General features: G+C 51.3%; 2 protein-coding genes across 2 annotated transcripts in view; one reads left to right on the plus strand and one right to left on the minus strand.

The window, feature by feature from the left end:
• Positions 1 to 693: 693 nt before the first annotated feature.
• On the plus strand, positions 694 to 13,371 carry WNT8B (Wnt family member 8B). The gene is made up of 6 exons (XM_074154663.1): positions 694 to 752; positions 7,182 to 7,215; positions 8,511 to 8,649; positions 10,119 to 10,244; positions 12,269 to 12,411; positions 12,814 to 13,371. The coding sequence occupies exons 1-6, from the start codon at positions 694 to 696 to the stop codon at positions 13,369 to 13,371; spliced, it is 1,059 nt and encodes a 352-aa protein (XP_074010764.1).
• A 5,403-nt stretch (positions 13,372 to 18,774) lies between these two features.
• SEC31B (SEC31 homolog B, COPII coat complex component) overlaps positions 18,775 to 27,538 on the minus strand; it is a 32,393-nt gene continuing 23,629 nt past the window's right edge. The window contains exons 21-26 of the mRNA XM_074155045.1: positions 27,344 to 27,382; positions 24,488 to 24,543; positions 23,155 to 23,301; positions 22,620 to 22,736; positions 21,390 to 21,461; positions 18,775 to 20,647 (exon numbers count right to left, since the gene is read on the minus strand). Of these exons, the coding sequence (XP_074011146.1) occupies positions 20,468 to 20,647; positions 21,390 to 21,461; positions 22,620 to 22,736; positions 23,155 to 23,301; positions 24,488 to 24,543; positions 27,344 to 27,382 (611 nt within the window). The 3' untranslated portion in view covers positions 18,775 to 20,467. The remainder of the gene's footprint in view (positions 20,648 to 21,389; positions 21,462 to 22,619; positions 22,737 to 23,154; positions 23,302 to 24,487; positions 24,544 to 27,343; positions 27,383 to 27,538) is intronic.

Consider the following 27,538-nt stretch of genomic DNA (forward strand, 5'->3'; position numbering starts at 1 on the left):
AACAGCGGGGGCTGGTGGCCCAAACCCAAGTCCCCCATCCCGGGGCACCCAGTGCACCCCAGCCCCAGAGGTGTCTCCAAAGGCAAGAGAAGGTGAGGGCACACCAACAGCAGCCCTTCCAGTTGCCTTGGCGGGGGATGGAGAGGCAAGGCAGTGCTGGTGGAGATTGAACCTAGTGATTACTTTAAGGGATTTGCTGTCTCTTTCTTTATCCCTCTCTCTCTTTTTTTTTTTTTTTTTTTTTTTTTTTTGTTTTCCCCTTTTCCCTCCCTCTTATCCCTTTCGTGGTGCATTTGTCTTCGAGGAACCTGGGGTGTTCTTTTCATCAGTTCAATCTCTCTCTGGCACTTGAGTCCTGATTGGCTGAAGGACTTAGGGAAAAAAAAAATCTTTAATTAAGTAGATAATCTCTTCTTAGGAAGTTCTGCGGCTCCATTTCACCAACCCCCTTTAGCTCTTACTTTGGGATTGGTTACCCTTCGCAGAAGTTGGGATTCAGGGGGCATACGCCTCTTCATCACACCAGGAGCGCCGGGTGGAAAATAACTCCATCCCTTCCCTAATTTTGTTGGGTTTCTTTTCTTTTCTTTTTTTTTTTTTTTTCTTTCTTTTCGCTGGTCGTGGTGGTACCCAAGGTGGTTTTTTTTTTTTTTAGGATATCCTTTCTCTCTCTTTATTTGGATTTTGTTTCACATGGACCCTTATCTGGGCATCTTCTTCCTCACTCCCTTCTTCCATTCCTGCTGTGCCTGGTGAGTATCGAGAGCACCTCAGTCTGTGTCTCAGGCAGGTGCTCTTCCCGGACACCCTAAGGAAATTCCTCTTCGCCTTCCTAAATGTCCCTTCTTTTCCACTTAGCTTAGTTCTGGTCTTTAATGGGACCAGACATTTAACTAAGTCCCAACACACTTATTGGCAAGAGAGGTTAGATCCAAGCAGAGAAATTCCCCTTCTTCCCCCTCGCCTCCCAGCAGTAACTCCATGGGCCAAATCCTGAGCTGGGGTAAAAATAGAGGAGAGAGAGTGGAAGATCTAACCCCTCATTTCCAACTGGGAAGATAACCCAATGGCAGAGCCAGGGCTTTCTGTTTTTTTCCAAAGGCTCACAGTCCGCTTGTCTCTTGTGTTAATCAAATCAAATGAGGCTTCTCCCGCGCTCCCGAAGAGGACAGTCCCTGATTAAGAGCTCAGAGCCAGCAGGGGTGAATTAGATCCACAGGAGCATCACTCCGGATGAGCAGCCGGAGACCCTGCACTCCTTGGCAGGCGCAGGGTCAGGATTACACGTCTGAAATCCATGTATTAGGATTTCCCGGGGAGACGCTTTTGGTACGGAGATTGCTATGGCTTGGTTGGTTCCAAACCACCTGGGTCCCATCAGACCAGTTCCCCCAGTGCTGTCGTCTCCTGGGGGGCCTCTTTGCTCTGTCCTGAGGGTGGTTTTACATCGATTTCCAGAAATGTTTTATAAGGGTGCACAGAAGGATATTACACTTGCATCAAATCCCGCATCATTCCTTGTGGAGTGTGTCTATCCCATGCTCAAACGGAGATGGACTCAAATGACCTGGCTCCGTGGGCTTTTTTTCCTACGTGATTTTTACTGAAAACCTCAACTTTATTCTCCATTCCTGTAATGCCCCAGGGAATCTGCACGGTGGGTTACAGACTTATCTCTAACAGCGAGGAGTCTTTTCCCGTTCAATGACTAAAATCCCCTGCCTCCCCCACAGCAGATCTCTGGGGTTATTACCAGGGATGGAGAAACCCAAAATCCCAGAAAGAGAAACTCCGAGGTAATTGGGAACTCAGTCCTGTTAGGCTGGGAGCGAAATTCTTGTTCTCACAGAGATTTTTCTACTCCTTTCATTAAAAGAATGTACAACAACTTGTGTATGTCTAGATATTATACAGTAGCAAACTCAAGGTAAATCTCCCTTCTGGAACACGGGGGATATTTATGTTATGCAGAGAGGCTAGGGAAGAACTCATGCTGATTTTATTTTTCTTTTTCTGCTCTTCCTGCATATGTCTCTCACTTTGCTCAATATAAACAGGTTTAGAAAACATTAAAAGATAAGGAAAAAAAATCAATATTCTAAATAAACAGTTCAAAGGGGAGAAATTTCAGGGCACAAATTAGAGTTAAATACAGAAATCCCAGGCGTTTTCAATGGAAGTTGGATGTCTAAATCCCCCTATCTGCTTTTTAGAAGTTTTTATCTAAAAGAAAACTTTAGAGATCGAGACAGCCTCGCTTCTCTCTATGTATTGCTCATAGGTCATAATTTCCCGAGAGAAAGGAAAATTGCAAACTTTCTGCAAAACAATCGCACTACAGACCCTGTCCCTTAACTCTTGAGGAGAAAAAAAAAAAGCGATGTTTGTGGGAATCGGGCAATTGCAATTTTTGCTGGTCTTCTTTATCTGATCCAACAGCTTAAAATGCAACAAGATTCTTCCTTTCTGTGATTTAATCATGAGAATTGGGAGTGGGGGGCAATATAGATCAACAATAAGTATTTTTTTAATATATATATATGTGGCCACTTCCCTTCTCTGAGTGTGGATTAGATTCTGGTCAGTGTGTTTCCAGATAAGCAAAATGTCAGGGTTGCATTCAGGAACTAAAAAAACAAATAAATGTAGCAAAATAGAAGGAAAAAAAAAAAAAAAAGCAAAGCTCCAAATGTTAACGAGTTGCCTCCCCGTCTCCTCCCTGTCTCTTATCCTGTGGGAATAATGTAAAAATCACTAATGCAGCAGCTTGTTTCTCAATGTTTTTTTTTTTTTTCTACCCTTCAGCTGTGAGATTGCCTTTCCTTTCCAGTGTCACTGTTTTTCTAAAAAGTTGGGGGAGTTTGTACTTGAAAATGAACTCAGATCCAAAGTGAATTTGTATCCATTTTCTGTATTTACAATAATGACAGGAAAGACGTCAATATAGCTTTCTAATTTTCCAAAAAGCTGAACCAGCAGCACCATAGCATGAGTGGGTGAGAAGGTATCAAACAAGTACTTCAATGGGGGATTTGATAAGGTTTTGGGAGCTTATTGAACTGAGAAGTGGGATGCTGTTATTTGTTATAGCTGTAACTGAACAGAAATTATTAGAGGTTTATTAGTATTTGGTACCTGTAAAATATAACGGGACAGCTGCTTGGCAGGGTTATTTGGGTTTGGATTCAATAAAACTAGGGTAGAGAATTCCTGCTACAGGTATTCATTAGCTTTGAGATAATTTCCTAATGTCGGATGCAATGAGAAACCACTTGCCCTCGATTTGCTTTTTACCTGGATGCACAGAGTCGCAGGGAGGGAGCAGCGTGTCCTGCCCTGGACCTTCCACGGGCTGGGGATGGGGCTGGAGGACCCTCAACAGGTCTCTTTCTGCTCCGCTTTGGTCCGTGTAAAACCCTCCTGGAGTTTGAAGGTGGAGGGAAAGGGGCTTAAGTAGCTAGAAAACCCTGTAAGCTTTGTTGGAGAAGAGAAATAATTTCAAGGGTTTCCTTTCCTGGGCGTGATTTCGAAAAGTTTTAAATGAGTGGGGGTTGACACCAAAGTCGTGGGAATTGGGCTGGTTTACACCCATCGTGGATGCAGCTGGATAGTTTAGGGTTGCATTCTGCTTTCCTTTACAGTAATATGGAAAACTAGTAAAAATAAATAAATTAATAAAAAATCACACTACAGAGACGAAAACGAAGAGAGATTCGTTTTCGTAGTGATTCCTCTTCGCAGCGCAGAGATGACTGTGGCAGCTTTGTCACTACATCCGAGGAACAAGCGGCTGAATTACTCTCTGTCCTTGCTGGAGACTGTATTCGGAATAGAGACACTTTTTTTTTTTTTTTCTTAGCTAGATCATATGGGCAAAGACAGAAGGCACAGAGTTTGTCTCCATTATTATCTCCATTTCCCTCAGAGCATAAATAAGAAAAATCCCAGCCACCCTCCAGCCACAAGGCAGCACCCCGATATTCAAACTGTCCCATCTCCCCGTCTCCTGAATCCACTCATGGCTGCAAGAGTTAAATGGGGGGGGGGGGCGTCAAGTGGACCCATCTAAATGACTCCTTTCCTTGTCTAAGTCCTCCAAAGCCGCCCAGCAGCGTTGCCCGCTCAGGGAAAACGCCTCCTGCCTCTCCGACTTAATAAAAATGTTTAGAATATCCCGCTGGGAAATTGCCACTGTACCATTTGCTCGGCCGCAGATGGTGAATTGGCATATCCTGAACTCGGCCTTTTTTGTGGACTTTGAGGTTTATCCCGGGAGGAGCGGAATCCTCTGTTTCAATGCAGTGATGGCCACGGGCACCTGCTAACGGGCTGTTGGGCTGTAAAACCCCAAGCTTGGGGATTACTCTCTTCCTCCTCAAGCCACCCCTGCAACCCCTCAGCAAGGGTTTGAGGCAAATCCTTCTCGCGCACCGCGAATTTGGCTTTTCCCACCCAGGTGGGAAGCAACAATAAGAAAAAAAAAAAAAAAAAAAGCAAGATAAGCGAGGGCTTGCAAACTCTCTAGATCTTGCCTACACGGGGGGGGGTTTTACCCGTTTTCTCACGGCCGCTGCCAGGGGGCTCGGATTCACACCGACGCCATCCCCAGTGTGGTCCCCAAAGCAAAGAAGCGCTTCAGGTCAAGGCAAAGGACCGGAGGGAAACCAGATGGAAAAATGACTTGTTCGTGCCGCTACCCAGTTGCGTTGGGACGGGGACCCATGGAGCTTACACAGGCTGAATAGCCCCAGGTTCATGGCCCTGTGTGATTCAGGTCATCCGATGCTCTAATCACCCGGCTACAGATGCCGTCTCTCCAAGTCTCAGGAAATATTTAATTAGCTGTACAATGCAGAAGCAGCTCCCAAAGGAAAATTCCTCTGAAAAAAAAAAAAAAAAAATACCAGCCGTCGACTTCATGCTAAAGTACCCATGGGGGCTGGAGCGCAGCCGGGTCGGAATCCCAGGCCTGGAACAAAGGGAAGGGAAGGGATCTCCTGCTCTCACAGTGCCCTGGCACAGCCCTTTCCCTCCAGTTTTAACCTGGGAAAATCTTTCCCAGCACAAGATTCATCAATATGGATGCGTTTCCACCAAAAAAAAAAAAAGAGGAAAGTTAGACTTGCCAGAGTGAAACTTCGCAAAATAGTTCTCTCAACTCTTCCTAAACCATGAGTAATAGCAAAGCCCAGGTGTTCGGAGGTTTCCACCAAGCTATACCCTGTCTGTCCCAGTGTCCACGGCAGGGCCACACTGTGTCCCCCGGCTTGGGATGGCAATGCCTGCTTTTGGCCATGCTTGAGCCCACCCAGGAATGCCCCCATGATGAATTTGTAGCTGAATTTGTGTTTCTCCCTAACCAGGGACGTCTCTGGCTCCAGTCAGCATCACTTGGAAACACAGGGAGGAAAAATCATACCAAAACCCACACCTTTCTCCCACCACCTCCAGCGAAGGTCCACCCCGCTACTGGGATTTTCAGGGAGTGGAGAGGAGCTAGAAATTCAGAAAGTATCCCTGAACGCCTGATAACCCAGCTGCAGGGTGGAGCGAGGGACAGAGCGAGGGTTAAGGCTCTGTGAGGGGCAGCTGAAAAATGGAGGCATCCTCCACCGGGAGACATCCAGCATTTGAAGCAGAACGTTTTTTTGAGAAGAAGCTGAAAAGCCCAGTTTCTCTCTAGCTTTTTCCCAAATCACTCACTCACTGCAAGGTCTCAACCCACTCCTGCCACCTCTCTGGCCTCAGCATCCTTCCCTTGGGATAACAGCACTCACCCATCTCTCTGGGGTCCTGGGATCCCAGCAGGGAAGATGCCCTGGAGACTCGCCAGAAATAGTGATGAGGGTTATTTTTGCAAAGCTGGAGAGACTGGAACGAGGTGTTTCTAGGAGAAACCTCCCTCCTCTTGCTTCATTTCTGGTTAGGGACAGTTTGGGTTGGCTCTTGGGTCTTTTTAAAGCGATGGCACAGCTAAGCTTGGGCCAGGGAGCAATTAGGCTGAGGACTTCTTTGGTGATCCATTAGAGACCTCCTAAAATCCTTGGTTCTGCTTCAGCAGCTCCCCCTGCCCCGCGCATTCCCAGAGTTTGCTATTTCATTTTTTCCACCTGGAAGTGGGAGGAATGGGTTAATGCCATGGAAAGCCACAGGCAAGGAAAAACCAGGGGCCAGAAGAGTGTGAAACTGGCTATGAAAATCTTACATTCAAAACCAAACAAACAGTAGAGGTCCTTTCATCTGCCTTGCAATAGCCTTAGGAAGAGGACTCGCATTTTAAGTTTTTCCCCTTCCGTGCAAGAAGTAGGAATTACTGACCTACAGAACAGAGAGGGGGATCATGAGACTCCCAGAGCAGAAGGTTTTGGGCACCTGCAATTTAAGATTACTAAAACCAGGCCCTGGGCATTTTCAGTACAACATTTCTCCATGAAGAGCAGCAGAATTAGGTGTTTCACAGGAATACTTGCAAGCGGGCACCTTAGGAAACAGCTCATCTCATTTTTTTTTTCATATTTCCCTGGGAAAAACGGCAGAAAGTTTAAGCGTCCCCACTCCTCCCCACGCAGTGCCCACCAGGATAGGCAGGACGAGCGTGTTTGTGCTCAGCCATCACCTCAATGTCACCAAGAGGGGAGCGTGGGCAGCCGGAGCTGGCACCACGGGAAAAGAAGGGACTGTGATCTGGAGTGATGCTGTCACGACACCCACTGTGAAGCAGCAGCGATGTGACCTCCTTCCCTCGGCGTGGTCCCTGTGGGGAGGGTGATGCTGGCACGTGGTCCAGCTCCTGGGGCTGGGGGAAACCCTACCCTGAGTTAAGCTGAGCAGCAAAAAAAAAAAAATCAAAGCTGGGGGAAGAGGAAAGAGCTACAAAAACGAGGGGTTGGAATGAAGGGCAGCTGTGCAGGGAAAAGCAAAACGGAGAGAGCAGTGAGGGGGTTGCAGCCCCCCAGGTACAGCCTGGTTGGGGGAGTGGGATGGTGGGGGGGAAGGAGAAGGCACCCTCCTGGCTTGCAGGGAGCAGGGAGATGAGATGGAGGCGGGGGAAAGACCAAAGGTGCCTGCAGCCAGGAGCCAGGCAGGCTGCGGGGGGTGAGAGGAGAGCCCTGGGATGCCTGGCATTCCCCAGGCCCCTCCGCCATCACCCCCTCCCTGCTGACACTGTCTCTGTCTTCCAGGTCAGTGAATAATTTCCTGATGACGGGCCCCAAGGTAAGAGAAATCCCTTTGATCTCTGTCCCTGATTCCACTAAACCCGGGGAGGAAAGGGGGGGCTTCCCACTCCTCTCCATCCAGCCTTGGCCAAGAGCTCCCCTCACCCCCAGGTTTCATCCAACGAGGCAAAGGAGGGTCAGGAACAACTTGCTACGAGCTGCAGCTCCTTGGGCTGTGTCAGCTCTGGGCAAAGCTGGCCTGGGGTCTTTTAAAGCTGATTGGGACCTTATGCTGGAGATTTGTCCACTGGCACCAGCAAAGGTGCTGTCATCTGTTGCTTCCCCATGATCAGGTTAGCATCAGGATCCACATTCATTGAGCTGGAAAGGTACTTTCTGTAGGCTCTGCAGAACATACTTCCCCAAGAAGCACAACTGGAATTGCCAGGACCTTGTTCGGTATTTTTGACACCCCTCTCTCTTCCTTGCACCCCTCTTTCATAGGCTTTTATTTCCTACCCGGGACCAGTTGTAAAATTCACCCGATTTTTGTTCCCTAGGAACACCTCCAAGCCCGCCTAGCTCTTGCTACAGCCCTCAATGGTAAGGTGGAGAGACCTTGCCCCAAAGCACTGGCTGCCCCCCTGGGGCTGCGGTGAAGGAGGAGGCATCTGCTGGCCTGGAGCTCCCTGGTCTCGGAGGAGAAGGCTCTGCCCTCTCTCACGCTGGAGACATAAGGGGTTGGCTGGCACATCTCCTACCGTGGCCAACAGCCAACAGCTCAGCCGCCTTCTCCTGGGAGGCTCCGGCTCTGACCCAGCACAGCAGAAAATGCATTTGCTGCTGCTGGTGGTGGTGAGCTCCACTCCCCAGGGGAGCCAAGCCTGAGAGACCTCCTCAGCTCTCTACAACTTGTAAGATGGCATGCAAGATATTTTCAGTTGAACACCAGCCTCCTGGGGAGCCTGAGGCCATGTGCTTCCTGGTGTTACCTGCTTTTGCAGGGCGGTTGGACTAGATGATCTCAGAAGGTCCCTTCCAACCTCGACCATTCTGTGATTCTGTGTTTTTGCCCTGAACTTCTCCATCCACCTAGACCCCATCCAGCAGGGCCCACAATATGCAGCTCAGAGCAGGAAAGCTACACCTGCATCAGCCCCACCGCTGTATGGGAGGTGGATGGGGTTATGTTAGCTTTGAGATGGAAACTAGAGCTTCTGAGTGACTCTCCTGGACCCCAGGAGTAGCCTGGGGACATTCCCAGCCTGTCACCCATGAGGCTGTCCCTGCCTGTTGGCTGACACATCCTGACTCGGTTTTGCCCCCCTCTCTGACCTGCTGCTCTGCTCCTAGGCCTATCTCATCTACTCCAGCAGCGTGGCGGCCGGAGCCCAGAGCGGCATCGAGGAGTGCAAGTTCCAGTTTGCCTGGGACCGCTGGAACTGCCCCGAGAGGGCCCTGCAGCTCTCCAGCCATGGCGGGCTACGCAGCGGTAAGGAAAGCATTGGATACCGCTACTGGGACCCCCTCACCCCCGGTTAGAGCCCTGGAGTGGGCTCCTCTGCTCTTCCCAAGAGCCTCCTTTTCCTTTGAGGGCCAAGAAGATGCTCAGAGGGCTGGAGCCCCTCTGCTGTGAGGACAGGCTGAGAGAGTTGGGGTTGTTCAACCTGGAGAAGAGAAGGCTCCGGGGAGACCTTAGAGCCCCTTCCAGTCTCTAAAGGGCTACAGGAGAGATGGGGAGGGACTCTTGATCAGGGAGGGGAGCCATAGGACGAGGGGGAACGGTTTTAAACTGGAAGAGGGGAGATTTAGATTAGATATTGGGAAGAAATTCTTTGCTGTGAGGGTGGTGAGGCACTGGAACAGGTTGCCCAGAGAAGCTGTGGCTGCCCCATCCCTGGAGGGGTTCAAGGCCAGGCTGGATGGGGCTTTGAGCAACCTGGTCTGGTGGGAGGTGTCCCTGCCCAGGGCAGGGGGTTGGAACTCGATGATCTTTAAGGTTCCTTCCAACCCAAACCATTCTATGATTTTACAATTTCTTTCCCATCCCCTGGGATGTGTCTCTCCTAGGAAAGCCCCAGAGGGATCTTTCCAGGAGGCCCCTTCACCCACCAGCTCCCAGGCACACACTGGCATCTAGCTTTAACGCGAGGCAACCTCGCAATGCCAGCATCACCTCCAGACCTGCTGAGCCCCAGTTTGCACAGGACAGGAGTCTTTTGCCGGGCTGAGCTCATGTCTGCCCTGTAGAGGCAGGACCTGGGTATGGAGGACAACCTCAGGCTTCTAGTCGGACTGGCAGCAGATGAGGGACCAGGTCCCCAGGCAGAGGTGGGCAGAGGTTTCAAAGTGGGGCCTTGAGGAGGTAATTGCAGCACAAAGTAACACTCTGGGACTGGGAGCAGGTCCCTGAACTGTTCCCATCAGGATTATCTGCTCAGATCCAGACTTTGCTGGCACTAAATGAAAGCCACAGGCTTGGTGGAGTCAGTTGATGGTCACCACACTGGTCCTAGTTGGTAGATACGGTCGCTGCTCTGAGCCCTGGCAGTGTCCAGGAGAAGGTAAGGCTTGAGAGGACTGTGGGGAAGGAGCTCTTTGATCCTTGGAGAAGGTCCCTTCCCCTCTGGGGTGTATTAGTGAGACATGGGGGACGCTTGGCTGTCTGTGTTGTGTCCCCACTGCTGAGCTCCCACAAAGACAGCCAAGGGCCAAACTCATCTACGCCTTTGGAAAATGGCACGAGTCGGTCTGGATCGAATTTGGGAGCTTCTGTCTTTGTGCAGTTCAAGCCAAAACCAAGCTACTCCGACACGTGGGGCCTCCTCTCCACCCCACAAAGCCCCTGCCCATTGCAAATCTCTCCCTACGCCGTCTCCTGCACGGCCGGAGTTGTTCCTAACGCTGGTGTAGCCATGAAATCTTCAGCGTGTCTGCTCTCCTTGTGTTCCCACTTGGCAGCAAACCGAGAAACCGCTTTTGTCCACGCCATCAGCTCCGCCGGCGTCATGTACACGCTGACCCGCAACTGCAGCCTGGGGGATTTTGACAACTGTGGCTGTGACGACTCCCGCAACGGACAGTTGGGTAAGGACGAGCTGCCGTCCCCCTCCTCACACCCCAGGCCACAGCTCTTCTCCTCGCCTCCGCTGAAGCCCTGCAGAAGCAACTCCTCCTCCCCATCCCCGCACCTGGAAATAATGCCCCGAGCAGAGCTTTCCCTGGCTCAAAACCAAAGTAGCTCCGTGGAAGCCAATGGGGCCACCTCAAATTCACACCAGCTGAGGCCGAGCCCTTGATGTTTCCCGTTACTTTCTAAACGAGCAGGAAAGTAGGAGAGGGTTTGCAGTTTCCCTGGTTCAAACCAAGAACCACTCTGTTTTAGCTGCTGGAGGGAATGACCGTATCATACGGGCAGAGGAGAGGACCTGATGCCATGCATCGAAACAGCAGGTCTGGTCAGAGCAGGGCTCATCAGGGACCTTAGGGCTCCCAGGGTCTGCAGGACCAGGGTGGCCCCAGAGCAGAATGACCAGGAGAGGAAAGCAGGGTGGGTATTCATAGACCCCTCCAGCATTTGTCAGGGTGGCAGCACACAGCCTTCACCCCCTTCCCATCATGGCAGTACCTAGGTCCACAGCCGCTGAGCACCCCAGGATGGGGAACCCCAAGCCGCACCCCTCCAGCTTTCACAGAAAACGTTGACATTCCCCTCTTTTCTTTCAAAAGGAAAAAGCTCAAATTTCAAATGGGCAAAATGTTCTAAAAGCCGTTCCCCACCCCGCCCCACCACACCGGGCAGTCGGTACGTGTCAGTTGATGACAAGCCCCTCTGGAGCATCCAGTATTTACTAATTTGTTTTATTGGCTAATAGTTTTTAAAACAGCTGATAGGTTTTAAAACTATTGGCTAATAGTTTTTAAAACAGTTTTAAAACATTGCTTCTTAGGTGTCAGAGGCGTGGGACAGCCCACCTCTAGCAGAGCAAGAATTTTGGGCAATGACACACCAAATTTTATCCTCTCTGGAAGGCTGCATTAGTCATGCTACGCTCCTTTTCCCCCAAACGTATCTGTTTTTCATGAAAATTTTCCATCGTGAACTTAAAACCACGGAAGGCAAAGGAAACTTTTGGGCTTGTCCAAAACAGCGTGATTCAATCCTAAATGCCGTTGCGCTGAATCCAAGTTGGTGAAAGGTTTCCATTCTCCCTCCGGTCCTGACTCTTGATCTGGGAGAGAGATCTCTTCATCACCCGCTGCAATTATTCACCTCCCACGAGACCCCCCCCTGCCTTTCCCTGGGAGAGGGGACCGCGATGCTCTGGGGAAGTCAAGGGCTGAGCCTTTCGAGAGAGAGGCACAAAGGCCATTAAACAACAACTCCCAAGACGTGTCGCCGAGGCATGTTGGTGTCAGAATGTTCCAGATTTCAAACCTCCACGCAGAATTTGGCATTTTTCTCTAGGAGGAAAAAGAAGTAAACCGCATGATGCGTTTCTAGTGGGCCCAGCTCAGTTACAGAGCTCCCACGCGGGTGGCAGGAGCCGTGCAGTTTCCCGGTTCTGTGCCGAGTCCTTTGTTTCCTCATGATAATTGGAAAATCAGACCCTTCTGAGATAGCAAACATCATCCCAGGATTCTGGGGTCTTCCCCCAAAATGGGGTCTTCCTTGTTAGAGCAAACATCATCTCAGGATTCTGGGGTCTTCCCCAAAAATGGGGTCTTCCTTGTTAGCAAGATGCTGTCCCCTGAGTCAGACTGAACCAGTTCAAGTCAGGGTTGGAAGGAAGGTGATTAAAGACCCAAAGCCTTATCTATATGGCTGCTAATGCAGGATAATTAACAGCTGCTGAATCCTCCTCTATAGAAAGCCTGGAAATCCCTGGGTTTGTCACACAGGACCTACCCCTTTGCTGCCACTTACTAGCCAGGCCTCAGTAGACATGGCATGAGCCCAAGGGGAAGGAATCAGGGAGTATCACGAGGTGAAAGGCTGGATTTGCCCCACGACCTCCGTTCCCTCCCATCACTTCTGAGACCCTTTCTTGTCACCGGAGCCACAAGCCAGGCTGGTTCCTTGACAGCACACGTCTCATCTCCTTCCCTAGGGGGGCAAGGCTGGCTGTGGGGAGGCTGCAGCGACAACGTGGGCTTTGGGGAAGCCATTTCCAAGCAGTTTGTGGATGCCCTGGAGACCGGACAAGATGCCAGAGCTGCTATGAACCTGCATAACAACGAGGCGGGTAGAAAGGTGAGCCCCTCTCTCCCCTCCAGACCTGACAGCACAGACCAGTTCGGCTCCGGCCATTTGCTGGGGAGAGCAACAACTTGTAGCTAAAAGCACGTGTCCAGAAGAAATTACTACCTTGCTGAGGAGAAGGGGATGGCAGCAGTACTGACCTGATGGGTGGTGGTTGTTCTAAGGTAGCAAACCTTCTGAGATTACACTGTTAACGGCTTCCTGCTGTCCTCTTTTCTCCCAGTTTGAGCAGGGGAGTACCACAGAGAAGCCAACAACCCCTGGGCAGGACTCCTATGGAGGGAGGGTCGATGATAACCCCTCCGTAGGTCTGGAGCCACGTATCTCCAGCACAGAAATGACCCCTCTGGACCTTCTCCTGAACCCCCTTCTCTCTCTCTCCTCACCCTGTAGGCAGTGAAAGGGACCATGAAGCGGACTTGCAAATGCCACGGCGTGTCGGGCAGCTGCACCACCCAGACCTGCTGGCTGCAGCTGCCTGAGTTTCGGGAGGTGGGCACCTACCTCAAGGAGAGGTACCACAAAGCCCTGAAGGTGGACTTGCTGCAGGGGGCAGGCAACAGCGCTGCCAGCCGGGGCGCCATCGCCGAGACCTTCAGCTCCATCTCCAAGAAGGAGCTGGTGCATTTAGAAGACTCTCCCGACTACTGCCTGGAGAACAAGACGCTGGGGCTGCTGGGGACGGAGGGCAGGGAGTGCCTGAAGAGGGGCAAGGCCCTCAGCAAGTGGGAGAAGCGGAGCTGCCGGCGGCTGTGCGGGGACTGCGGGCTGGCGGTGGAGGAGAGGCGAGCCGAGATGGTGTCCAGCTGCAACTGCAAGTTCCACTGGTGCTGCGCCGTGCGGTGCGAGCAGTGCCGCAAAAGGGTCACCAAGTACTTCTGCGTCCGCAAGGAGAAGCGGGAGAGGAGCGGGGGCGGCGGCGCCAACCGCAAGCTCAAAAGAAAGCTCTAACTCGCCTCCCTTCCTCCACGGTCCTCTCTCTGCCCTTCTCCTCTCCTGCCCTTCCCCGTCCACCCCTGGCACCGTCTCCCTTTGGCTCAGTTTTGTCTCGTTCCCAATGCCCTCTCAGTGGGGCTTGGGCAAGGCAAAAGAGCTTGTACGAGCCCCCCGGCCTTGGCCACCCAGGGCATTTCCCATTAGCACAGTGAGTGATGACTTCTGGGAAGACCCTCAAGCGTTGACAAAAGCAAGATGAGATTTGGTCCCTTCCACTCAGAGTCACTCTATCCAGTGACTGTGGGTTTTTATGGCCGAAGACACAGGTGGTCTCCCCTTTTCAGCTTGTCTGTTCCCCCAAAAATCACCCGCTCTGGGCTTTTGAGAAAGCAAGATCAACGCTTGGGAAAGCATAAGGAAGCTGAGATAGCACCACCAGAGCGGTAATCCCTAAAACAGACGAGGCTTCTGGTGCCCTAAAAGAAATAGAAGCACTAAAATAAAGTTGTTACTGTCTTTTATTAAGCTCCACACTCTAAGGGAATAGGAAAGGCACACAACTCCTTCCAGCAGCAAGCCAGGCTCCGGGAGGCCTGCAGCGCCGCTTCCCGTCCTTTGACAGCTTTGCTGAGCTCTCCAAGCGCTTTGCTTTGCATTGGAGACAACAGCAGCAAAACTGAAGCTGCTGCTCGACCTGCCCATTAAACCACTGCCCAAAAGAGAAGTCCCACCACTTGCTTTTTACACCCTTTCTCCATATCTTCTAAGCCTCCAGGTCCGGTCTCCCTTCTCACCCCAGCATCCCTGCCCAAGCCCCTGATTGAATGATGCTATAAATATGCCCTCATGCTTCTCTGGTCCCTTTTTCCCCCCAAATCTCTCCCAGAGAGGAGGTGCCAGCCGAGCCCGTTCCCCACCTCCCGGTGTCCTTGCCAAGCACTCTTACCCCGCCAGCTAACTAACTAAATACTTCCTCCTAGCCTGAGAAAACAACGTCAGTTACTATTTAATGCTGTTGTAAATAGGAAAGTGAAGCACTTTGAAGTTTAATTTATTGCACAGTTACTGTGATGTATACAGAAACAGTTTGTCCTCTCCCGCTTGTTGTATATATTCTATAGGCTAAGCAAGCAGCGGGAAGGTCGGGTCGATGCGTCCCTGTCCCCTCGTTGTGGTTGGGGTAAGGGGTTGGGGGGAAAGAAGCCATCAGCTCCAGGACCTGGGGAAGTTCACTGCGCCACCACGGTGACCTCCCCCCCGGGCTGTGAGGTTTCCTTCGGTGTTTGAAGTGGCCTTTAGCCAGACGAGAAGCCAGCAGAGCTAAGTTACTGGCCGTTAGACCCGCCTCGTAGCCAAGATTTGTAAACCAATAGCCAATGCAATAAATCAGTAGCCAAGTGCTTGCAAAATGCTGTTGTGTCTAAGTAGTTGGGTGGGGGTTTTGTCATCCAGTTGGGTGGGTGGATGGATGTAGGTGCAGTTCTGGAGACTAAAACCCAGCCGCTTACCCATCTGTCGAGCAGGAGGGCTGACCAGTTCCCTCCATGCAGCACAACCTTGGTCCCTACCAGGAGGGGAAAGGGCCTGAGGGCTCCTCGAGCTTTCATCCAACTGCAGGAAAGGGGGTGGGAAGGGGGAAGACGGGGGCCTAGGTGCCCTCTTCAGAGATGATACGTTAAAGAGACTCAGCAGTCTGGATGTGTCCCTTAGTTATCAAATACCCCCACGGTCCAAGGACTACTCCGTTGGGGTGGTAATTTGGACCCAGGGCAAGCTGGGGTCTCACCAGGGGAAGAGTGCTCACACCAAGCAAGAAGCTGGCCCTTCAAAAATGGCAAGAAACATTATTGGCCCATTCTCGGGGAAACCTGAAACACTTCCACCTCACACACAAACCAGCAGCGGTTTGCACAAAGGTTCTTATTCCTGCAGTGACCCTGCCCTCGGTCTCCCCTGCACCTCCATCAGCAGTTCCTCCATCTCCCTGTGGTGGGAACGCACCCTTGCGCAGGAAAGCAAAGAGGTGGCGAGAGCCACCAGCAGGGAAAGCTCCATCATGGGCTGGATGAGGACCACCGCAGGGCAGAGAGGACACCTTGTACCCCCTTGTCCCTCTGGTGCCCCCCATTCCACAGCCAGCTGGAAACCTAAGGAAAGGAGAAGATATGGAAGCTCTTTCCCATTTCCTCCCCCTCCTCAGCCTGTGCTACCCCATCCCTCCCCTGCTGCTGTTATTGCCCCACACTGTTGCCCCACGAAGGCCATGGGTTCTGACTCCTGTTGGTGAAGGGGACGTGGGGGGGAGCGTTACAAGCCCCCAGCCCCACCGCCACCGCCTGCTTTTTTTTTTTTCCTGGGAGAAAACCGGCGACATCGCAGCTGCAAAATGTGCTGACCTCAGCAGCAGGTCGGGGCCGGAGGGGTCCCCCCCTCCCCGGCACAAGGAGCCCCCCGAGCTGTAAAGGCAGTGGCTGCCATTGTGCGGGGGGATTGGATGCTTCCATGTATTCATTTCGGGTTTAATGAAGGCGCATTCCTCAGAGGAGAAATATTTACATTCAGCTTCCCAGGTGGTCACCTTCGCCCAGATGACACACAAACAGGCAGTTCCCCTCCACCCCCCCCCCCCCAACATCCCCCCCTCTTTTCCCGGCTCCCTTTTCCAATCCAGAGCTCTTTAGAGGGCTCGGGGAGGAGGGGAGCAGAATAGAGAAGGGAACAAAATGCTAATAAATCAGCCAGCCGGCCCTTTTTCCCCTCCCCTCTGTGGAGTCAATGGAAAGTGTCATTTCACATGCTAATCCCCCTCCGCTCTCTTCACAACACCTTTTTCCGAAAAGTGTTTGGGAAAAGTCCTTGTGGCCCGTTTACAGCTCCCCGCCGCTTCGGATTCCTTCTTGTCTAAGGGCCGCGGCCCCCGTGTGGGTCTCTCCCTCCAGCAGGGCTCCTTACAAAAACCATCTCAACAAAGACTTTGGAGTTCATCAGCCTCCCACTGAAATTCACAGCTGCTGAACAAACTAATCCCCTCTCCGGGCCTTTCTTCCTTTCAATGGGTTCTTGGCTTCAAAGACACTTTGGGAAAGGACTTTGTGGGGACTCACACTGCTCCCTCAATAGAAGTTAGTGCAAGCATTATCTTCAGAGCAAGTGGCTTTACAAACAAATACTGCCTAACAATCTCTGCCCCTCCAGCTCCCCCAAACACACACACAAGCCTCAGCCTGCAGACATGATGTTATCTGCCACAGGATTAGAGCTCTGTTCTCTGTGCCCAGGGATCCTTTTCCTACCTCCTCCCTCCACCCCCCTCCAACTCTTTGTCAACCCCAAAGACCTTCTCACCCAACAGAAAGGGCTTTCTCTCTCTCTCTCAGGGATGCTGTGGTTGCATGTGCCCAACACGGGAGGAGGAAACGCCGAGGAGCCGCTTGCCCGTAGAGCAGAAATTGTTGCCAGCCAGGAGAGACAGTGCTCTTAATGGAGGAGCACCTTCCACTAGGACTCGCGAGGACATTCCCCACACCAGGGCCATGGAGATGGGGCTTCCACAAGTCTCTCAAAGACCTCGGAGCGGGTCACCTCGCTCCCCCCCAGATTTCCCTTCCAAGAGTTTTAGGGATAATGCTCCCTGGGGTAAACCCAAAGGAAAACTGAGCAACGGCGGGACAAATGGGCAAGAAGAAATTCATGGAGAATCCATGCTTATTTCTCAGTGGTGCAAGTGGCCTGAGTTAAAGAGAGAGCCCACACAGGGTACTATCACTGGATCCAGAAAGGCAGAATCTAAGAAATACCAGGCTTGTTAAAAGATCTCGGAAAACCAGGACTTTCCTTATATACTCGTTAAGCAAATCTATGCCTCTGGGGCTACCTGGGGTCATCACACCAGCGCTGCCTCTGCAAATCAGCTTGCACCTCCCTGATGGGGGACAGCTGGGAGGCCAGACTGGTTGCCAACTGCTCCTAGACCGGGCTGCAAAAGCTCTGCAAGACTCCCTTACCCTCGGTGTTTGCCCCCGCCAGAAGCAGAACTAACAAAGGCTGGTTTTCCCCAAACGTGTGGGATGTGAGAGTAACACCCCAAAACTCTAATAAACCCTGGTCCCTTCCCAGCAACAGCCCTTCAAATCTTCCCCATCCCAACCATCGTTGTCAATCTTTACTTCCTCCCAAGTCCTCCAACCAAAGCCAGGTAATACATTCCTTCATATTTCAGATTTTCACGCGTGCTGACAGACTGGCCTGTACAGACACGCTAGCTAGACAGCTGACAGCAAAAAGAAAACACTAATTTTTTGAGATTACATCAGCCTTTTTGCAGAAGCTGATTTGATTCCCCTCCTCATCTCAGTATCGATGTTTTCACTTCGCCCTTCTTACCGCCTTAAAAGCTTAAATGAAATCAGTCAAAAGATTCAGATGTTATTAACTAATGGGAAGAACTGACATTCCAATGGTATAAATCTGATTTTCACACAAGCCAGATCCTCATAGAATCATAGGATGGTTAGAGGTGGAAGGGACCTTAAAGACCACCGAGATCCAACCCCACTGCCGTGGGCAGGGACACCTCCCACCAGACCAGGTTGCTCAAAGCCCCATCCAGCCTGGCCTTGAACCCCTCCAGGGATGGGGCAGCCACAGCTTCTCTGGGCAACCTGTTCCAGTGTCTCACCACCCTCACAGGAAAGAATTTCTTCCTGATATCTCATCTAAATCTCCCCTCTTCCAGTTTAAAAGCGTTACCCCTTGTCCTGTCGCTGCACTCCCTGATCAAGAGCCCCTCCCCATCTCTCCTGTAGCCCCTTTAGGGACTGGAAGGGGCTCTAAGGTCTCCCCGGAGCCTTCTCTTCTCCAGGCTTAATAATCCCAATTCTCTCATCCTAGTTTAAGTGGCATCGCATGGCTTCAGTGGTGTAATGTTGATTTACAGCAGGAGAGGATCTCATCAAGGGCACTCTGTTTTACTTACTGACATCCTTCCAGCTCCTGAAGTCAAGTGTAAAACCTCCAACACTGCTGTGATTCCCCAGGAGAACCTCAGCCATCCCAGGGACCTTCTTGTGTCTGATGCAGATGAAGAGTCACAACTGAGGCAGGCGATCTGGAGAAGATCGGCTCTCCAACGCTGCAGCCTTATGGAGTAAGGTCTGAGGTCTCACCACACCAGGATGGCTACTGCCCCACACCAGGATGGCTACTGCCCCACACCAGGATGGCTACTGCCCCGCACCAGGATGGCTACTGCCCCGCACCAGCAGAGCTCAGGATCTGGTTTGCCCCATACAGTTCTCAACTGTCATCCCCCGCCACGTCACCAAAGCTGGGAACTCAGCTCTCAGTGGGTGACCCTGCAGACTGGGGCAAGTCCACTGGAGACAGAGGTGACAAACCTATGAAAAAAGCCAGCAGCATCACAAAACACAGCTTTTATTTTACTGTTCTGTAATCTCTCAGTGCATCAAACCGCAGCAATAGAAACAACACAGCAGCAACAAGGAGGCACTTTGACCTGGAAAGGAGAGAATGAGTCGTGTCCTCTCCCTCCCTTCTCGGATTCTTCTCCTCTCCTAGGTCTCCTGGCGGAGCAAATCTCCTGATTTGTGTAAGTCACTGAGCCACAGCCCCACAACGGCATTGTCGCTCAAGCAGAAAGCGGAGGAAGCAGGGGCTGGCTGCAGCCAGATGTTGGGAAGAAGCCTTGCTCCCACCTGGGGCCCAACCATTACGCTGCCCAGTTAGCACAGAAGGGGGTGAGAGGGAGAGGAAGGCAAGGACAGAGGAAAAGAGGGAAAGATACACACACACACAGAGATGTGCCCTAAAATCCTACCTGCCTTCCCACCCAGCCTTCTTCCCCAGGACAGATACGCTTCATTCATCTATTTTACCCCAGAGGAAGTTCCACAGTGATGAAAAACCTCAGCGCAGCCATGTCCTTGAGACCTGACGGCATCACCTCCTGCAGCATATTCCTACCACCATAGTGCCAAGGGGCCTTGGAGAACCACCTTTGTGTGTACCTTTGTAGGTAAAACGATTGCACCACACTCGGAGCACTGAACTGTCTCCCCCTGCTCCAGCCCGGGCTGGTCAGAGTGGCTTGAGGGGACTCTTTATGGGACCTGAAAAATCCCTGCTGCTCTTAAAGCCCCTAGACTGTCCAAAAAGCCCGATGGAGGAAGCCTTTAGATAACACCAGTGGGCAAAAGGCCAACTGTGCTAACATAAAGGAAGAGAAAAAGGCCAGAAGCCAGCAAGGGTGGCTTTTAGCCCAAAACCAGAATGCGATGGGCTCTGGAGCGCACAGAGCAGTCCAACCTGGGAGCACTCCTGAATGGGAGAGTGCCCGGAGACAGAAGCGGGATCCAGCCCTGGGCCTGAAACATAAAGGGCTCAAGCCTGCAGCTTCTGGGGGGAAAAGATAGAAGGGAGGGGAGACAGAAGGTAAACGGGAGACTCAGGTGAAGAAGAGAGAGAGAACCCCAGCTAGCCCAGAGCAAGCTGGTATTAGCCCTAATTGTAGCAGGATATGGGTACAGAGGGGTGAGAGGATGAGCCAAGGCTGAGAATGAAGAGAAAGGAGGAACCAGAGGAGAGATCCTCACTGCAGCCCAAGGGAGCGGGGACACCCCAGCGTTAGGTCCCAAGGGAGCCCAGCCATCACTCAGGCAGTTTATACTGCAGAAGGGAATGGAGCCTGAGGCTCTTCTGCCAGGTGGCACTGCAGGTGCCACAGCCCTGTTTGTCTTCTAAAAATAAAAAACCAAACAAGCAACGTCAGCCTCGGCAGGAAGGAATTCCCCCTTTGTGCCAGGGAAACAAGGAAGAGGGAGGATCTCTGTGCAACCTGGACAGCCTGAAATTGTGATCCCCGGGCTGGGAAGCAGCCTCAGACTAGTGAAAAAAGAAGAGAGAGTAAGAACAGTCTCCAAGGAGTCCCAGGCCCCAGTTGGTCATCTGGAGAGCGGATGGGGCCAGCACAGTTCCAGGCACTGGCACAGACTTACTTCTCCAGAATCAGAAGGAGAGTCCACAACCTGCTGCACAACAAGAGGTGAGGGAGTCCACCAGTTCTCGTTGTGCACTGTTCCAGCTGCTCCACACTTTACACATTCAGCTTGCCAGCAATGGTCATGAGGACCTTCAGGATGGGCATGAAACCAGAGACCTCACTGAAACTGCTGCTGCTCACCACCTGGGTGTGAACCAGGAGACCCTGCTGGTAGTTCCTAGCCTCGATGCAGCGGGCAATTTCATGGAGACCCATGAGGATGGCTGGAGAGAGCTGTGGGGAGGGAGCAGAAATGAGTCAGCGTGCTCAGAACTGTAACACAGCCCCCCGCTTCCCTCCAAACCCTTCCCTCCTCTTCTCCAGTTCCTCTTATCCACCTCATCCTCACCAAACTGCACCTACACAGTCAAGCACCAGCAGGAAGGATACCGTGCTCCTTCCTTCTGTTTCCCAGGCCAAAACAAACATTAATCTAATACCCAGACTGGACTGCAGTGAATGCAGATCCCAAATAATGACATTTCAGCGTTAATTGAATATCTGATGTATTTGAGGAGGTCAAAGGTCCATTAGCACAGAATCCTGTCTCTGTTCAGGCCTAATACGGACACTCAGGAGAAAGGTGTGTGTTAAAAGGATTCTTCCCTTGATAGCTATCCCTCCAGCAATTGGCATCAGCCGTTTCAGAGGTTTCCAAGCCAGAGGTTACACTAAATTCACATTTTAAAACTACCCCCAATTGCCCATTCCAGTCTGGAACCTGTCTATAGGCCAGTATACTTCTTGGGGGCAAAATGACCCCCCCGAACACCTCCCCAGCTTTTCCTTACACTATGTCTGGGCCAAGATTAAGGAAGATGAGATAAGGCTGGATGGATTCAAGGTGGGTTATAAAGCCTGGCCCTCCCCTAGCTTTCTCAAGAGGGTATGTGTTGATAACACTGGGACCACAACCCAGTGCAAAGGTGGGATCAGGAACCTGGCTGGACCACAGGGAACGGTGGCATCTACTTACCGCCTGCTCCCGGAGCTTCTCATACAAGCACTCCAGCCGCTGCAGTGCATCCTCCAGCTTCCGTCGGGTTTTCTGAAGTGAAACAGGTATGGCTAGCTCTGCCAGAGCATCAAAGCCACCTCTCCCAGAACCACGTTGCTCTCGCTCAGTCCCTCCCCTCCTCTGCTCTTCCCACAGCACCTGACAATTCAGCTGCATCTCAGCCTCTGCCAGGCAGGGACTGTGCTACCCGCCCACCGTGCCCTCACTGTGCACTTATACATGAACATGACATATACGTTCTCAAACATTACATATATGTTCTCTCCCCAAGACAAGAAGCTGGATTTACCCCCTTTTCCCATCTCCTGGCCCAAGCGTTCCTCCCTTCTGCCAGTGCTTGAAAACCACAGGACAGAGTGCTACCTCCAAAGCTTGAAAAACATCCACTAGTTGACCCATGGGGCATTCAGACCGCTTCACCCTGCCTGACCCAAGCAACAGCTTCTTCCTGGTCTCCTTAAGGAAAAGGGAGAATATCCTTCCCACTCTAGGTAACCGCCAAGGAGAGGGCCTGAGTACAGAAGCTCTGGTGGGAGCTGCTGCTACACACAAGTTGTCTGACTCTGGGACTGCAGTTTGGGCTCAGTGCTCATCCCAACAACCACTAAGCAGAGGTATTCTGGAAGGCTTCATGGTGCCCCCAAGCTCCGGGAAGACTTAAAAACCTAACATGATGCTGCAAGCACTGCTCTTCCGCTTCCAGACAGTCTGGCCTGATACATTCAGGCAACGTGACATGTATGGCAACAGCTTTCTAGGGACCAGGGTGGAGGAATTACAGTGACTTGGACAGAAAGATTGTCTGGCTTTCTCTTCCAGTCAGGATATCTCAGCCTTCCCCTCTGAGCTCTGAGGATACTGGTAATACCAGCTTTGCAGGAACTATCTACAGATCAAGGCAGTGAAAAAGGAAGCTGAATTAGTTGGGTCATTTCTTCTACTTTTCTCAGAGAAAAGAGCCAGGAGGACAGAACCATTGCTCCAGAGAGGCAATGAAGCAGTGGATAAATGCTAGAGAATATATCTCAATTCCCAGGAGATGGACAAGCCTAAGGGAAGGAGGCAGATGGAGATTAACTTGGTTATAGGGATGAGACTCTTCCTCTCTTTTCCCAACCAAAAGAAGGAAGCACCAGTCAAACATCTACGAGGGCAAAAAAGCCAAAGATCAGAGAAGGGAGGACTTACTGGATCAGTGGCCACAGCAGAGCAGCGTTGCACCAACCCTTCAAATGTGGTCTTCAGAGCCTGGTGCTCAGGGGGCACCTCCTTCCTCTCAACCTTCTCCACAGGCAGCTGCTGATACTGAGAAGAAGAAGAGAGAGAAGCAGCTGAATGAATGCAACAGGGGCATGAAAGGCTGGAGCAGGTTGATTCCCCTCCTGCAACTATGAACAGAAAGAAATTTCACCCCTTGGCAAACCCAGAGAACACCTGGAAGCACAGAGTTAGATTATCACCTTCACATTGTGGTAGAGCTTTAGGTCTCTGTGAATTCCCAGCTCCCAGCAGGCTGACAGCCTCCCTCCCTCTCTCCCATCTGTACCCAGGTATCATTTTCCACCCTGGCAATTCCTCTAACATTCAGGCAGAGATGTCTTATAAGGGCTAGGGAGCAACATAAGCCCTGCAGCTGCCAAGTAATAAGAATCTCAAAAGTTTAGCTGTTTTTCTACTTGACAAGGAGGTGGTGGCTGTGGAACGCCCCATTTTCTCTGGGTACCTGCAGGGTGCCTTCCTTGGGTGCTCCTGGGGGTGACTGGCCAGACTCCTGCACCCTGGACAGCTGTGGATGGATCCCCTGCGGTTCAGCGGGCAGGCTCATTACTGGAGCTGTGATAGGGGCTGGAGGAGTAAATTTATCAGGCAGCTGTCAGCAAAAAGAAAGAAAAGGAAAAAAGTAAATAAATAATCAAGCAAGCCAAGTCCAAGGAAAGAGAGTTGGTTACACTCTCCGCAGTCACATTCAACTTCCTTTCTAAATTGCAGAACGCCCAGTTCTCAAGATGATGTGTAACACATCCCTGTTCTTTCAGCCCCCTGACCCACATGGGGCCCTTCCTTTCGCATCCCAGATGAACAGTCAAAGAGACAGCAAGAAAACTCCTCGGGAATTGTTCAATCAAACAGATCCGTTGCCCCTGAAAGCACCGGTCCTCAGAAAGCCGCCTTGGCTCTGCGACGGCACGAGTCCTGAATGTAGAGATTAGCAGCAGTAAAGTGTCCAACAGAGCAAGTGTTGGGGAAAATCCCACGACATGGGGGGAGAATCCTCTTGCAAACACTTCACCGTGCCCCTGCTAAGCCAGGGAGTCAGGATAGATTCGCTCCGACGGGGCTAGATCAAAAGGAGATGGCTTTAACAAGAGGCTAATCCTGTTGTAGTGAGCACAGCCTGAAGCAGGTTCCCAGCTACGCTGCCAGAAAAAGGGCGAGAAGTCTGTTCCAAGCTAAAAGAAGAGGAGCAGGGGGGTGGGAATGGTGCCAAAGAAGCTTCTCGTCACACCTGCCAGGGGGCAGCGGTGATAGAAATGGGGTACTGAGAGCATTTGTTGCAAAAATGCTCAGCTCGCAGGTCCTCCAGTGCAACCTCTGCGTGGCAGGCAGCTCACAGCTACACCTTTCCCAGCTTCTTTCAGCAGAAGTGCCTTATCAGCTGGTGTGAACATCTGGTGAGGGGAAATGCTGCCCCCAACTGTCAGGCGTGGATGAGCAGGATCTCCCCAGCCTCTATCCAAAAAAAAAAAAACAAACCATGCGGGCAAGGGGATAAGATGAAATCCCTATTTCTAGCAATGAGTGAACTGCAGTCAGCCTGGGAAGCAGCATCACAGATGATAAACGCGTCACGCAACGGCCACCCTGGAGAACGGCACGCGAGTTTGGATGGCAAAGGGCCAAGATGACTTAAACTCCAGCCCTAGTTAGATATGGAATGCCGAAGTAGACAGACCGAGACCTGCTGAGTGTGACAGGGAGCATTTATAAGAACATATCTGTTGCATGGAGCTCCCTGACTAAAAAACAACCAACACACACTGCGGCTGAAAGCTTACCTTTTTCTTTTGATGGCCTCCTCTTACAGCAGAGGGATCGGTCCAGGATTCCTGAGCTGCCAGGAGAGAGAACAAGACACAAATGTCAGGCACTGAGAAGGTGGCCACAGCAACAATTCATGGTTGCGTGCACGGTTTGGAACTTCCCTCAATGAAATGGCTCGTGGCTCCAATTCCCCCATCGTTGCACCTTCAGACCATTTCAACCAAGGAATTTCAGGCCCGGCTCAAGGGCCCAAGAACTGCTCTTGCTTCCCTTTCTGTTTCTTAATTACATTCTTAGCATCCCAGTACGTGCACAGCCTTCACGAGGTGATGTCTGATCAGCTGGAGCTGCCGCACAGCCACTCCCACGCAGAAAGCTTTTTTGCAACTACCCAAATCTTTTCACATTCTGCAGAAGCTGCAGAAATCAGCGTCAGGCATGAGCCTTGGTTGGGACCTGCTTGTGTGCGTGCACAGAAGGGTTCAGGGAGCTCCTGGGGTTCCCCAAATGGAGAATTTGGCGCTGGGGCACCGCAGCGAGGGCTCTGTTACGGGTGAGAAAGGGCTTCCCATCAGCGCTCGCAGGAGTGCCTCACGGTGGCAGCCACAGCAATGGAGGCTGCCGTGATAAAGGGCGGGGGGGGCAGAAATTTAGGGGTTGGTTGAAATTTTCCCCTTTTAAAATCACGTTCAGAACCAGAACTTAGCAAAATTTGCTGGCTTCCCAACTAGAAGGGAATAGACTTAACCAGTAAATGCCTTGGGAGCACAGGGGTGTCTCAGTAGACACTTCTGTGGTACCTGGCCTCTAACCTCACCCCAGGTAATTAAAAATCCATCAGGCAACATGACATCAAAAGACTTGCGACCACACTTCATTCCACAAAGGTCAAATTCCAACTACCTTGTCTGCTGCTGTCCCGTAGGGTACCTGCATCTTCAGACTGTGCTTCTTTTGTCACCCCAGTATTAATAACCTCGCACCCGTGAGACAGGAATAATCTGTGAGAAAGTGGCATAATTCTAAGCAGCAATATCAGAATTGCTGGAGCTCAGTGACACCCTTAATGAGCCACTGATCCTGAACTGAGCTTTAAAAATCACAGGGGAAAGACGCAAAAGGTGCTTCATTACTTTAATTACCTTTATTATTAAAATTCTGGCAGCGTCTTTTTGCCCTCCCTTTTCCCATGATTTTGAGACTCGCTCTCTGATGAGTTTGGATCAGCAGTTTAATTAAGTTGGCACTTATTTCTAGCTTGGGGATTCTGTGCCCTAGAACTCCGCTGGCCCCCACCGAGCCTGTGGCCTAGCAGTCCCTGGCACTTTTCCAACCCAGTGGCACTTGGAATCCTCGCAGGAAACAGCTAGTCTGTAAGGCGGGCGCTTCATCACCAGACATGAGACAAGAGGACCCTGCTGCGTTTTGCTGGGATGAAACTTGGAATTTTTCTTTTCCTATGCTACTCGTGAAAGAGAATTTCTCACCACCCCTGAAAGGAGTGCCCCACGACAGCAGTCTCCAGCAATGCCTGTCCTAGAAAAAACTAAGACCATCACAGGCTGGAGCCAGGGATTATCCCAGCCAGAAAGGAGATCAGGACAGGTTGCTGTCCTTCACGCTGTCCCTGACACTCCTCAGGAGCATGGGACTTCTACAAGTGGAGGTCTCTCTTCATTGCTCTAGTGAAAATGTGTTCATGGGCTGTTCGGATCATGGTCGGGAATTTCCAAAGTGAGCAAGTTTGGCCAGACTGAGTGATCTTATACAGTCCCTTTCCAGGCTAAAGAAAAGCACCCAGCAAAACCAGAACAATAATAGCAGGCAAGAAAGTCCTCTCCAGGAAGCCAGTTTGCACCACTGACCTGGGCATGCCTTACGCTGCCGTTAAAACTGGGGTAAATGCTGCCAGGAGAAGGGAACTTCCAAGGGATCTTTCAACAGGGAAACATCAGGATCTTTTGTTTCTCTGCTGAAGGGACAAGCCCCTTTCCAAAGTCCCACTCCACACAGCAAGGTTTACTTGGTGGTGTAAGTGGCTCCCGAGTACTCAGATTTTCTAAATAAAGGTGAGACTCCCTAGATAATGTTTTGTGCCTGGGGAGATGGTCGTTGGTGCAAACAGCAGTCACCATGCAGGGACAGCCCTCAAGATATTGAGCCTCACCCCACTGACAACGTAGCCTTCTCTCCATCATCAGTGAATCCCAAGGGGAGAAACCAGTACAAAGCATCAGTCAGAAAAGCTCTACAGTCCGAGTTCTCCCCAGGAGATGGACTGGGATTCCAAGCCCAACCTTGCCCTCTAACTAAAGCCAAAAGGGCTTTCCAGTTCCCCAAAGTCTGCTCGGGAAGCTCTACTTCACCACTTCCCATGCTGGGATCCACCTCTTCCAAACCACCTGGGGAAAGCAAAATCACAAGTAAAGCCGTGCTTAAGGCTGGGAGTGTAACAGGGAGAAAATAAGAGATGAATTTCAACCACAGGCCTGTTCCTTGCCTAGAGAACCAAGAAAGGAAAAGGCGCTGCTTCCCTGTCCCTGTTGGCCCAGCAACTGCCTGAAGGGACACAGAGACTGAGAATGCTCTAATTCCTCCAGGACTGGAAGAAAGTAGAGAAGGAAGAAGCTGGATCCCCTGCATTTCTGTACCCAAAAGTTATCAGTGCTTTCATTTCACTTCCAACATCCTCTCAGGACAAGTATGTCCCCTACCCCAGCTATATAGCTCCCCAGGCGTGCAAGGAAACAACAGAGAGCGATGAGCATGCACACATGCACACACAGCAAAACGTGCACACACACCCCACATTTCACTGGAAGCAGCAACATTGCCTGCCCCACAGGTCTGGAAGCTTCTCTGGGTACTACCTGCATGATCCACGTGGGGATCTAGCCAAGGGAAGAAACCTGAAAATCAAGGCAAGGTGGGAGAGTCATCATCACCAACAGCTTTTACACAGTGAGTAACGTCCCTCATAGCTTTTCAGAAGGAATTTGTCCAGCCTTATCTTAGAGCTTGTACGTGTAGTCCCCACAGGTTTCACACAGTGGGATTTGCTATTC

Source organism: Numenius arquata, chromosome 10, assembly GCF_964106895.1.
Source record: "Numenius arquata chromosome 10, bNumArq3.hap1.1, whole genome shotgun sequence".
Taxonomy (NCBI): Eukaryota; Metazoa; Chordata; class Aves; order Charadriiformes; family Scolopacidae; genus Numenius; species Numenius arquata.